This window comes from Tupaia chinensis, unplaced genomic scaffold (genome assembly GCF_000334495.1).
Source record: "Tupaia chinensis unplaced genomic scaffold, TupChi_1.0 Scaffold000240_1, whole genome shotgun sequence".
Classification (NCBI taxonomy): domain Eukaryota; kingdom Metazoa; phylum Chordata; class Mammalia; order Scandentia; family Tupaiidae; genus Tupaia; species Tupaia belangeri.
Window position 1 is genome coordinate 615,421 of NW_006159718.1, and position 13,139 is coordinate 628,559.

At 61.8% G+C, this 13,139-nt stretch overlaps 1 protein-coding gene across 1 annotated transcript in view; it reads left to right on the forward strand.

The window, feature by feature from the left end:
* Positions 1–6: 6 nt before the first annotated feature.
* The window catches only part of CDHR1 (cadherin related family member 1), a 19,738-nt gene continuing 6,605 nt past the window's right edge, over positions 7–13,139 (forward strand). The window contains exons 1-10 of the mRNA XM_006148708.1: positions 7–65; positions 670–765; positions 1,775–1,920; positions 2,746–2,796; positions 3,850–3,939; positions 6,071–6,157; positions 7,452–7,568; positions 8,368–8,511; positions 10,307–10,385; positions 11,474–11,574. Of these exons, the coding sequence (XP_006148770.1) occupies positions 11–65; positions 670–765; positions 1,775–1,920; positions 2,746–2,796; positions 3,850–3,939; positions 6,071–6,157; positions 7,452–7,568; positions 8,368–8,511; positions 10,307–10,385; positions 11,474–11,574 (966 nt within the window). The 5' untranslated portion in view covers positions 7–10. The remainder of the gene's footprint in view (positions 66–669; positions 766–1,774; positions 1,921–2,745; positions 2,797–3,849; positions 3,940–6,070; positions 6,158–7,451; positions 7,569–8,367; positions 8,512–10,306; positions 10,386–11,473; positions 11,575–13,139) is intronic.

Consider the following 13,139-nt stretch of genomic DNA (forward strand, 5'->3'; position numbering starts at 1 on the left):
CCGCCGAGCCATGGGACGCGGCCCGCGGGCCGCGCTGGCTCTGGGGCTGCTGTGCCTCTGTCTGGGTGAGTAGCGAGCCACGTGGAGGGTGGGCGTCGGCGTTTGCCGGGGACACCGGGACGTAGCCCTGCGCCGATCCAGTCCAGGGGCGTTGGGGACCAGAGAGACAAACGCTGCCAACCACCTGATCCGGCCAGTAGCCCGGCACCCCAGAGTCCCGCTGTTCCGACGGACCTCTGGTCTCCGCTTCCCACGCAGGGCAGGTGGATCGGGCAGGTGGATCGGCAGCTGCTCTGCTGGCGGCGTGGGGAGGGAGGGTCACGGCTTGCAGGGTGACCTCGGTAGGGCACGCCCCTACGGAGCAGGTCCCCAGCCTGCCTGTCGATGAGGAGGAGTGGGTGGCACTTGGATTCTCAGCGCCCAGATGCTGTGTGACCCTGAGAGCCTAGCCCACCAGCCCAGCCCAGCCAGAGGACTTGGAACCTCCTGAGCCCCGGAGGTTCCCTGGTGCTGGGGGTGCTAGGGGGTTCTAGGGGGTGCTTCTCCCGAGAGGGAGGAAGCAGCTCCAGTCCCACACCGGGGCCTGATGAGTGACCAGGCCCTCTCTGTGGTCTGGGTGTCTTTTTGGCCTGGGGTCTGTCTGTTCTCCCATCTGCGTTTTCTCCCTAGCCCAGGCCAACTTCGCCCCTTACTTCTTCGACAATGGGGTGGGCAGCTCGAGCGGGAACATGGCTCTGTTCAGCCTCCCAGAGGACACCCCCGTAGGTGAGTAGCTCTAGTGGCCACCATCCCCAGCCTCTCAAAGAAGCTGCTGGCATCTCCCTGGACGCAGGGACCGAACCCATGACTCCTGTAAGTCCAGGGGCACCCAGAGCCATGCTGAGCAGCCGCCCCAGAGTGCCCTGTTTCACTTGGAATCCCCAGCCCCGCCTGCAGCCAGAAAGGAGGTCAGGCTGCCATGACAACCTAAGCTGGGCCAGGGCCGGTCCTGTGGGTCAGGGCCTCAGCTTCTCGCATGGCCCCAAGGCTCCGCTCCTTCCCGGACCTGTGACCTGGAGTGCCAGGGGTCCCCGCTGCAGCTGCAGGTCAGCCCTTGCTGAGACCTGCAGAGAGCAGCGGGGGAAGGAGCATTACAGCCCCTCTGCCTCCAGGTCTGACCCCTGCTCCAGGCTGGGAGCCCTGGGGAGAGGGGCTGGGGAAGAGAGCGCCTGAAAACCAGAGCAGGCTGGGGCTCAGTCTGCACCAGGGTCACAGGTCACCTGCCTTAACGGGTGCTCCCTCCTCTCAGGGGTGGTAGAAAGGCGGCATTGCCAGACACTGGTAAGGCACAGCAGACTGCCCTCTGGAGCGTCCTGGAGGCCGGCTGGGAAGCAGGGCCGAGGCAGCGGAGGGCCCTGTGGAGCGAGCCGTGGCACTGACCAAATACTCATTCTAGGAACAGCCAAATCTGACTCTGAGCAACGGCCACTTTTTACATTTTTTAATTTTTAGTTTTTACTATAGGATGTGTGCTCACTGGAGAGAGAGAAAAAAGTGAAAAATCCCCTCCACACACACCCCCCGGGGAAATGGCCACACCACAATCCCTTTTCCTCCATTTTCCTCTCGAGATATTTGGGCACACTCGCATACATGCTGGCATGATTTTCAAGTCGCCGGGTCCAGGACTGGAACCATGCACCTTAACCTCCATGCCACCTACTGGCCCGCAGCTGCCACTCTTAGGAACTGCCTGGCCCCAGGTTCCAAGTCTCCGTCCTGCATCTCCTTCCAGGCTCCCACGTGTACACTCTGAATGGGACAGACCCTGAGGGGGACCCCGTCTCCTACAGCATCAGCTTTGACCCCAGCACAAGACGTGTCTTCTCTGTTGATCCCACTTCAGGAAACGTCACCCTGGTCGAAGAGCTGGACAGAGAGGTAGGGAGTTACGGGGAGGGTGTAGGGGACCATGGGGCGGGGGGCTGGGAGAAGAGACTCTTGGGCAGAGTTGGGGGTGCCCTAGGCACTTCCCATTGGCAGAGGAGGCCTCACCCCCACAGTGAGGGGAGCTCCTTTGAGTGGCACCTGCCAGCTGCTCATGCTCAATTAAAAGTCAGTCCACTCCCAGGAGAGGTCTCTGCAGAGGCCTCCTGCTGTGGCTTTTCCCGCCTGTCCTGCAGGCAAAAGCTGCGGCCCCAGCTCCCTCCTGGGTGCGGTGTGTAGCCTGGGCCCCAGCGCCCCTCCCAGCCCCACACCAGACGGGTCGGCTTTGGTGGCCACTCAGCGGGCCTCAGTGGAGGGCTACCGCCCGCTCCAGTGTGGTGACAGTGACAGATCCACTAACCAGAGAGCAGAGGGAGCTTTCAGCACGGCCCTGGGACACAGCAGGGAGCCATGCTGGTTGCCGGCACCCGTCAGGTCTGGGATCAACACCAGGCCTCGCCCAAGTCCTGCCATGTCCTGGAGACATCAGAGACATAGCAGATGGGCACGGACCTCAGAACCCCGGCATAGGGAGTGACGTGGAGAGAGAAGGGGGAGGAAAAAGAAAAGACAGGAAGGGAACCGCCCCCCTCCCGGCCACAGGCACAGGGCAGTGTGGCCCCCACACTAGCCGGAGACCGCGGGGGGACCCCTGACACCTGAAGGCTGCGGCCTCCCTGCCCTGCTCCAGGGCCTCTCTGGCGGGTGTGTGGGCAGGAGAGCACCCCACCCTGGGCGCTTTCAGCGTCCTGGCCACCCACCCAGTCCTGTGCTTCACAGAGGGAGGATGAGCTCGAGGTCACCATCAGCATTTCCGACGGCCTGAGTCTGGTGAGTATGCCTGAGCCAGCCCTGGGCAGAGCCAGAGCGAGCTGGCATGGCCCCTCTGACCCTCCGGCAGGAGCCTGGCAGACCCGAGCCAGAGCTTCACGAGAGCTGCCCAGACTGCCCCAGGAAAGGGCTGTGGCTGGGCAGGGGGAGGCGGGAAGGGGCGGTGGTGCAGAGACGCAGTGCTCCAGGAGAACCTGATGCTGCCCACACCCCGCAGCACCTGTGCGACCCCCTCCAGTGTCCCCTCCACCTGCTCACTGTCGCCCTGGCTCAGCCCTGGGCACCCAGGCTCTCCCTCCCTCCTTCCCCACAGCCCTGACTGTGCTTTTGGGAAGGCTGCTATAGGCCCCTGGGCCTCCTGGCCTCCCCTTTCTGCCCCCAAAGCGTCACCAGTTCTATCAGTGCAGAACGTAGGCCTGGCCACTCCACTCAGAGTGTGCCAACAGCCAGTCCCCCCAAGGATGAGACCCAGGCTTCACTCGGCACTCAGCGCCTCCCGCCGGGCACCAGACACCGGGCACCATGGGCCTCTGCACTTTGCCCCCTCCGTGCAGCTCATGCCCGTGCACTCCCCGAACTCATGCACTTCAGCCTCTGCCTTGGTACACGCAGCCCCCTCCTGGTACACGCCACCTCCTTCCTCTGGCACACCTGCCACAGGGCTCATCCCCACGCCTCGGAGAACCCTCTCTGCCCTCCAGAACCACGGCCTCGGTTAGATGCCTCTACCCAGGATCCCTGGTGCGGCTCCCACAGCCCCGTGGGCTGCGCTGCAGGGGCGTGGAGCCTCTGTTGGAGCGGTGCGTGCTGCCTGGTGCTTGCACACCGCCAGGACCCTGCAGGGCTGGCCCACGTTCTCCTGTACAGATCTCTGCTCTGCCTTTGGCCCCGTGACACTGCGAGTGTGGAGATGGAGCAGGGTGGCCCCGAGTGGTGCTCAGTGGCCTTCAGTGCGTAAATGAATGAGAGGAGGAGGACGAGGCAGAGTCGCATACCGGGGTGTTTATCCCGAGGGCCACACTGCCCCAGCTCCTGACTGCCCCACCTTCTCAGGTGTCAGAAAAAGTTGTGATCCTGGTGACAGATGCCAATGACGAGGCCCCCAGGTTCACACAGGAGCCGTATGTCGTCCTGGTTCCCGAGGTGAGAAAGGGACCTCGGCGGGCTGACACCCCACCAGGACCAGGCTGGCTCATGGGCCCTGCGACCTGGCCGGGGCAGACGGAGCGACAGCCGTGTCCCTCACTCTGCCCTCCTCACCCTCCCACCTCCATCATCACCCCCTCCAGTTCACTTTGTTCCGAGGCAATGTTCACTTGCTCTTTTTCATTATAATCATCATGAATATTTATTGTAGGAATGTGAAAGCTAGAGGGAAAAAGCATTTTTAAAATTCCCCTCAATCCTTCGAACTTGAGCCATTGTTATGTTTTTGTGTATTTCCTTCTAGTCTTTGTGTGTGTGATTATGGGTTTGTTTCTGGTTTTGTATTTTTCTGTCTATTTGTCATAGTTGTAATTAGACAAAATATACGTTCTATATCCTATTTGTCAATTGATAATGCCAGCATCTCCTCGGTAGCTGTGAAGTCTGAAAGACTACCTTTTTAATAGTTTGACCAAGAAATATTCCATCCCTTACTGAATCAAGCCCTGACGTTTGGATATTGAAGAAGCGCTGAGTTCTCGCTGCCGTGGGCTGGCCCATAGCACAGCAGCCAGGCTCAGAGCATGGGAATCAGAGCCCACATGGCCGGCTGTGGTCTGCATCCAACCCAGGCAGCCTGAGAAACTCACTGGGCATGTGGGTGTGGTGCGTGTGCCCCAATCTTGGCCGCTGGAGAGACGGCAGAGGGCTGCTGCGTGGTCACACCTATTCGGGGTTTCTGTCTCTGTCACTCTGGCAGGTGCACCCAGTCTCTGGCAATTAACAAAACACCAGCCTTTTTTTTAAGCTTTGCTGTGGGCCAGCAGGTAGCGCGGAGGTTCCGACGGCTGGATCCCACATGGCTGAATGCGTGGTTTGAGTTCCAGACCGGTGGCCTGAAAATCGTGCTGGGCACTTGTGTGTACCTAAAGTCCCGAGAGGAGAGTGGAGGGGAAGGGATTGCAGTGCAGCGCCCCCCCGGGGTGACTTCTCACTTTCCCTCTCTGTCTGTCTCTCTGTCTCTCCATTTCTCTGTCTCTCCCAGGCGAATGTACATACCCTGTAGCAAAATTTTTAAAAAATGGTATCGGGAACCAGCAGTTAGCATAATGGCTATGTCGCTGGACTCCCACGTAGTTGACCGTGGTTCACGTCCCGGACCGGGTGGCTTAAAACTCACGCCGGGCGCGTGTGGGTGCGTGCCCAAGATCCCGAGAGGAGAATGGAGGAGAAGGGATTGCGGCGTGACCATCCCCCCTGCGGGGTGATTTCTCGCTTTCTGTCTCTATGTCTCTCTCTGTCTGGCGAGCACATGCGCCCTATAGTGAAAACCTCTCCAAAAAAAAAAAAAAAAAAAGGTATCATAAGAAACACTAACTTCTGAGCGTAAGAATTATTTTCCCTTTAATTGGGATTATTTTCTTAAGATACAAGTTAAGGTTTGAAATTATTAGACCCTGCGGGGTGATTTCTCGCTTTCTGTCTCTATGTCTCTCTCTGTCTGGCGAGCACATGCGCCCTATAGTGAAAACCTCTCCAAAAAAAAAAAAAAAAAAAGGTATCATAAGAAACACTAACTTCTGAGCGTAAGAATTATTTTCCCTTTAATTGGGATTATTTTCTTAAGATACAAGTTAAGGTTTGAAATTATTAGACCCAAACCGCCAATGCGGGCGGGCGTCACACCGTTCCCAGAATAGCACCCTCAAGCCCTGTCCCCGCCCAGCCTGGGCTTCTCAGAGCACGGGATGCTGGCTATTTCGGTGGGAGGCTGTGGTTCTGGCTGTCAGCCCTCTGTGCATGACCCCCTGACCCTCACGTGGCCTGCTCTGAACCACGTTCTCGTCCATGGGTGGCTACCGTAGTTAAGCCTCCGTCTGTCTGGGGCCGGGCTTTCCCCGCGCTCCGAGTTCTCCAGCATGTGTGTTTTTGCTCCTCATTGTCCCCCTCCCCTGCATCCCTCGGGCTCCCAAGGGTCTCTGCGGCTGCCCTGGTGCCACACCCTGCATCCCCTGCCTTTCACGCCTCTGCTCTTCACGTCCCTGACCCCAGCCCCCCATGGCCTCATGCTTCTGGCTCCCCGAGTGTCCTGTCACCATCCTGACACTCCCTGTGACTCGCCCCTCAGGACACACCTGCGGGGAGCAGCATCTTCAAGGTCCAGGCGGTGGACCAGGACACGGGCTCTGGAGGCAGCGTCGCCTACTTCCTGCAGGTGAGATGGGTGCGGATGCCACCGGGGCCGGGCTGCGGGGCACTGGAGGCTCCCACCCCCGCCAAGGCCTGGGCCAGCGCCTCTGCCGTTCCCGAAGGGGAGGCATGAGGCAGGGGAGAAGATTGTCCCATGCCCCTCCTGCCTCCTGTGTCTTCAGAGCCGGCCTGTCCCTCCCCAGCAGGCCCCCAGGCCCCTTGGCTCCCACTTACAGCCCCTTCCCAGGAGAAGGCCCCGCCTTCCCCCCCAGGGGGAAAGAACCTGTCTGGGCCTGGATGGTCAACAGGAAAGAGGGCCGAAGGGGCAGCCAGGAGCCAGCACGCACCCTCCCGGAGCAGACACCTTCCCTGCAAGCTGCACTGACTCCACGGCACTTCCTCTTCTCCCCGCCTAGTCGCCTGCCCTCGTGCCTTTGAGGCAGTGGGCTAAATGCAGGCTAAATGCAAAGGTTCTGAGAGCGCCCAGGACTCCATGGCCCAGGGAGACCCACCACTGACCCCTGAGTGACTCCCACCGCCATCTAACCTACCCTCGCTCCGGTGCAGCACAGAGAGACAGGCACACGAGGAGGGCTCCACCCTAGGAAGGCTCCCACAGGCTGCCACACTCGGGGCCTGGCCCCACCCCCAGAAGGCTCCTCCACACCCACAGGAGGTGGCGCCCCCACACCTTTCCTGAGCTGGACCTCACCTCCACCGGTCAGGGCTGGTGTATAGACATCAGCCCTATGGTGCTTTTTTTTTTTTTAGAGAGATTTTTGCTATAGGGCACGTGTGCTGGCCAGAGAGACAGGAAGCGAGAAATCACCCCCCAGGGGGAATGACCACGCTGCAATCCCTTCTCCATTCTCCCCTCAGGATTTTGAGCATGCATTCATATGCTCCTGGTGTGAGTTTTAAGCCACTGGGTTCAGGAATTGAACCATGGTGGACTACATGGGAGTCCAGCGATGTAACCACTACGCCATCAGCCCTGTGGTGCTTTGAAGGTCCTGGTTGCCCTCTCCTTCCAGACTTTCCGGTGCCCCTCTAGGCATGGCGCTGGCAGAGCCGTCCAGCTATGGGAAGCACCAGGCAGCGCTCCCCAAGAGCTGAGCCCAGAGCATAGCCGAGGCCCTGCTGCAGGGAGAGGCCTACTCTCAGCAGGGGTGAGGGAGGAGAAGCTTGGGCCTGTGAGGGGAACCTGAGCTGGGTGACAGAGGTGCCCTGCAGTGGGATCCTCCGCTCTGATCCCTGGAGAGGGCCGAGGACCCTCCCCAGAGCAGAACCGGCATTCCCTGGGGACCTGGCTCTTGCAGAACCCGCACTCCACCATCTTTGCCGTGGACCACCTCAGCGGGGAGCTGCACCTCCAGGAGGGGGCCACTCTGGACTACGAGAAGTCACGGACCCACCTCATCACGGTGCTCGCCAAGGTAGGAGAGGGTGGCACAGGGCCCAGACTTCCCAGAGTTCAGGGGCTGCAGAGAACCCCAGGGTGGCAGCGGCGGCCGGCTGAGCAGGAGCACAGCAGGTGCAGGGCCAGGGTCCCGGCAGCTGCTCGGAGTCTGTCCTGCCCCACACGCCATCTGGGATCTGGGGTCTGGGAACTGGGAGGCTCAGGCTCTTGCAGGGGAGCAGGTCGCCCAGAGGCCAGGGGCTGTGGTGGAGAGATGTCTCCCTTCCTCCCCAGTGACAGAGCCTGGGGTGCCTCCCTCTCTCTGGCCAGGCCTGCCAACCCACCTCCTCCCCTGTGTGAGCCTCAGTCTCATCTGCCACCCAAAGCTTACCAAGCCCCTCCTATTTGCGAGGTGCCCGAGGGGCTCAGCCGACGCTGCTTCCCAGGGTGCAGGCGGCATCTGTGGTCACGTTGGCTCAGCCGCTGCACTTCCAGGAGCCACCTAGGTCCCCACTGCCAGCTCCACCGCAGGTGCTGCTCGGGTGCTTCCCAGGACCAGGCCCAGGCCTCAGTATAGTGAGCGAGGGCTCCCCAGGAACGTTCCGGCCGCCAGCCCTGCCCGAGGGAGTCTGCTCTGAGCCCTCCCCGTCCTCCTCCTCACAGCATGTCACAGCATGTCGTCTGATGTCCCAGCTCCCCTGTGAGGGGTGGTTTCTCCACTAGACTGGGACGAGCGACATGGGGCAGCTGCCTTGGCCAGCAGGGGCAGGCCCAGATAGGAGGAGCGCGGCCTTCCCGGTGCCCGGCCTGCCTCCACTCACCTCCTTCTTCCCCAGGACGGCGGGGGCAGGCTTCACGGGGCTGACATGGTCTTCACAGCCACGGCCACCGTCACAGTCAACGTGGAGGACATCCAGGACACAGCACCCATCTTCGTGGGCACACCCTACTACGGTTACGTGTATGAGGACACCCTTCCGGTGGGTGCTGCGCCCGTCCCCAGTCCCCTCAGACACCCTTGCCCTGACCCCTTGCTGGGCTGGACCCTGGTCACACTCCTCACACGCGGCCACGGGCGGGCCCTGTTGCTCTGGAATGTGCCGCCAGTCCTGGCCTCCAGGCTGCCAGTCCACCCCGGCCCCGGCCCCGGCCCCAGGAGGCTGAGTCCAGGGGCTGAGAGCAGAACGTGCCGTGGCTGGCGCCCTCCTCCCACCTGGTAGGGGTGCGGTTTCCTCCGCTGCCCCCGTGCCCCATGCTGGTGGCCAGGGCCCCGCAGACCACAGCCCTGTCGGACATCCCCCTGACCCACGTCCTGCTCGGGGCACAGCGGCATCCGCCTGCCCCTCAGTGCAATCCCGCCCTGCGGCTCAGGCTGCCATGCTGGTCTCCGGGCCTCTCCAAGGCTGTCCAGCAGCGCCGCCCCTCGGCCTGGCAGAGGCTCACCACCGGTCACCACCCTCTGCGTCCTCGCCCTCTGTCCACACCCCCTCAGCTGGGCCTCAGCCTGGGCACTGCCTTCAGACCTTTGGGGTCAGGGTGTGCCCTGCACCCTCTATGAGCTCCTCCTGGGTGTGCTCGCGTTCATGTGACCACCCTGCCCTGAGCACCCTGCGGGCAGAGGCCGGCTGGAGCTGCCGAGGACCCTGTGGACCCGCGGTGCGCTCTCAACAACTCCTGCTCAGGCTGTTCCTGACCTCGTAAAACCAGGAAGAGCTTACGGAGGACTGTCCCGGGCTGCAGCAGGGAGGGGCTGCCCAGGCCCAAAAGCCACCTGTGAAGGGTGACTCCAAAGGAGGCAGAACAGGCAGGGGGGCTGAGTCGGGGCATGGAGGGGGCCAGGGCAAAGGCTGAGCCAGGCGTCCGACCAGACTTGGTAGCTGGGCCGGCCCGCCCAGTGGTTGGGAGTCAGGCCCCACACAGTCCACTGTGCCTCAGGAATGGGAGAGCACACGGGGCACATGTGTGTGCGCCGACCCCACAGGAGGAGAAATGGAGGGGACGGGATCGTGGCATGACCGTGCCCACTGGGAGGGGGCCAGGGCAAAGGCTGAGCCAGGCGTCCGACCAGACTTGGTAGCTGGGCCGGCCCGCCCAGTGGTTGGGAGTCAGGCCCCACACAGTCCACTGTGCCTCAGGAATGGGAGAGCACACGGGGCACATGTGTGTGCGCCGACCCCACAGGAGGAGAAATGGAGGGGACGGGATCGTGGCATGACCGTGCCCACTGGGGGGTGCTTCCCCCATCTCTCTGTGCAACCACACGTGTTCAAAAAAAAAAAAAAAAAAATCAGACTTGTTTAGTTGAGACCCTACCTAAACCCTCCAAAGGGTACCCCGGGACGCAGAATGAGACCCTCCTTGCAGATCTTTGCATGCTGGTGCCTGGACAACCTCTCCCACTTCTCCCCTCCCCTCATGGGGCGGGACAGGAGAGGGCAGACAGGCAGCAGCTGGGGTCGGGTGGGGCAGAGCTGGCAGGGTAGGGCAGGCCAGCCTGGGTCGGGTGGGGCAGAGCTGGCAGGGGAGGGCAGGCCAGCCTGTGGGACAGGGTCAGTCAGGAGGCCCGACTGCCCTGGGCAGCAAGTGTGTTGACCCTGTGGCGGGGAGGGGCACAGGGGCTCAGCCCATGTCTGGGCGCCAGGGCGACCAGAGCTGCCGGCAGAGTAGAGCGGCACACAGGCTTTGGTGGGGAGGCCCCTCCGATCATGTCGAGGCGTGTCTGGGAGGGAGAGCCCAAATGGCCCCCAGCCTCAGACACTGGCCCCTGTTCCCAAGGGCTCCGAGGTGCTGAAGGTGGTCGCCATGGATGGAGACCAGGGCAAACCCCACCGCGTGGTCTACAGCCTGGTGAATGGTGAGTGGGGGCAAAAAGCATGCAGCTCTGACACTGGGTGACCAGAGGGACATTCCCAAGCTCGCTGGGTCCCAGCTCCCTCCCCACAGGACCAGAGTGCAAGACATGTGGAGAGCAGGGACTGGCCCCACGATGGCAGGTCACCTAAGACACATGCTCCACCCTGCCTTCACGTCCAGCAACAGGGAGAGGCAGGGGGGTGCCAACTCACGTCCCCCCTCCCCGGGCACAGGCTCGTGGACGGCAGGGGCCAGCTCTTGCGCCTACGATGCTGTAGTTTTTCCCAATCTCCTCGGCTGCTTGGCCCAGAGCACCTCGCGGAGTTAAGTGAGTCAAAGGTGGTGACGACATGGCCTCTCCCTGGTGCCAGCCCCGCGTGGGCACGGCTGAGACGTGGAGGAAGTTGCTGCCCAGGATCCGAACCTGGATCCCGACGGCTGCCGTCCATGGGTTTGCACGGTGGGCAGCTCTGAGCAGGCGGTGGTGTCCTGGGTGGGCCCTGCAGGCCAGGCCTCCCGCCTGGCGCCTGCGCCCAGTCACGCCCACATCTATAGGACCTCCCCAGAGACCGCCGCCTCCCGCTGACCCCACAGCACACCCAGTACACACCCACCCACCACTGGCTCACACAAGAGCTCACGTGCCTCCTCATACGTGCTCCTTCCTAGGCCCCAGACCCTGGACCCACTGCAGAGACCCCCGCCCTCCCCCTCCCCGCCGGCCTCACCTCCTTCTCAGCGTCTTTTCTATCCCCCGGTCCTCTTTCTCCTCCTTTCCTTCTCTCCCCCTTCCTTATCTCTCTGTCCAGTGTCTCCTCCCACCTCCATTTCTCTATACTTGACTCACACACACACGTGCATGCACACACATGTGCACGCGGTATTGTGTGAGAAGGGGCACACCTGGAGTGCGTTCAAAGTCCAGCTGCACACGCCTGTGTGACCTCGCAGTGACTCAGCCCTTCTGAGACTCACTGGCCAGACGCGGTGTCAGGGCCACGCTATGAGGACCGCCGCAGGGCCACGTGAGCCCACCTGCTCCCCGCACCCGCGGTGGCTGCGCACGACTACAGGGCACTTCTCCCTCAGGGAGTGACGGAGCCTTCGCGATGAACGAGACGTCGGGCAGCATCTTCGTCAGGCAGAGCCCTGCCCAGCTCCGGAGGGAGGTGTATGAGCTGCTGGTACAGGTACCCCCTCTCTGGCCGGTCTCCTTCCTCTGGTCCCGGAAAGCCACAAAGGCCAGGGGACCCGGGGTCACCCACGGGGATGGCCGTCACGGTGGCCCCAGGAAACTCGGCGCCAACGTGGGGCTGCAGTAGGTGTCCACGAAGCTCGGCGGGAGACCCATCCCGAAGGGGCGAGCACGGGGAGGCAGGAGGAGGCAGAGCAGGGGCAGCAATGCCGAGCACCGCGCCCTGAGCCAGAGCTCCTAGGGCTCCAGCTGGGAGACCCGCGCTGGCCGGGAGACCCCCCTCCAAGGCCACGGCCCCCTGTGGGCCAGAGAGGATGGGAGCCCAGGCCCGGAGTGTGAGGCACGGGCTGTCCCCTGGCAGGCAAGCAAAGCGGGAGGTGAGCTCGGTGTTTCCAGACATTCCAGCCAAAACACCCTGACCTGGACACGCGGGTTTGGACGTCGAGGCGACAGTGTGCCTCACAGAGAGCTGTGCAAGACCAGAGCTGCTGAGCTCACCGAAGTGTGGCTGTCAGAGAGACCACAGCTGCAGGAGTGTCAGAGACACGGGTGGGGTCAGGCGGAGGAGGCCCAGGAGGGGGCAGAGGTCCGGGAACCTTCCCAGAAGGAACAGAGCCCTGGGGGTGCAGGAGTGGCAGCGCTGAGCCTTGAAGTCAGTGTGGAAACTAAGTGGGGAGGAAGAATTGGAGCCCGCAGGAGTGAGCTGCTGAGCAGGGGGAGAGCTGGGAGAGCAGCCGCAGTGCGGGGGAGTGAGGTCCAGGGAGGGTCAGTTTAGGATAGGTAGGACCAGACCCCGCCATGGAACGAAGGACAGGGGGTCCTTGAAGGGACTGCAGCATTTGCCACACGATTCTGAGGGGCGTGTGGACTCAGCCCGGCTCTGAGGCCCACGTTGGTCATCCGTGGCTGCCGAGCCAGTTACCCCACACAGAGCGGCTTCAAACAACACGCCTGTCTGAACTGCAGTTCTGGGTCTGAGTCCAGGCTTGGCGTGGCTGGGTGCTCTGTTTCAGTCTCTCCCAGGGTCTGCATCAGGCTGTCAGCCAGGATGGGGGTCTCATCTGAAGGCTTGCCCGGGAGAGGACAGCTTCAACCTGTCGACAGAAATAACCGAGCTCTGCAGGAATAATAACTCATGTGGCTTATTGCTAAGTGACAGCGAGTGACACACCTGGACAAAGGCAGAAACTTCTGTCTAGTTCAGAGAGCTGGGGCGTGCTTTACATTGGCCTGGCCCGGGGAGGAGGGGGATCAGGAAGCAGAGGTGCCGGAAGAGCATGGCTTCCGACGCAGAGGCTTGTAGGTATTGGATTGGTTTGACATTCTTAGATTAGTAATTGGTTCAGGAAAACCACAATTCTGAAAGGAATCAGTTAAAGGATGTCTCCAGGAGGTGAGAAGGCTTACTACGCACCGTCAATTCGATCCTCGGGACAGGGTTAGCGTCCCACTGTCGAAGTGGGCCAGAGCATCCTGTCAATGTTCGTAGGCTCTGTTAGTGTCTGTAGACATGACTCTCCTAATCCCCCGGGAAACAACTTTGGAACAGGAAAGAGGGGT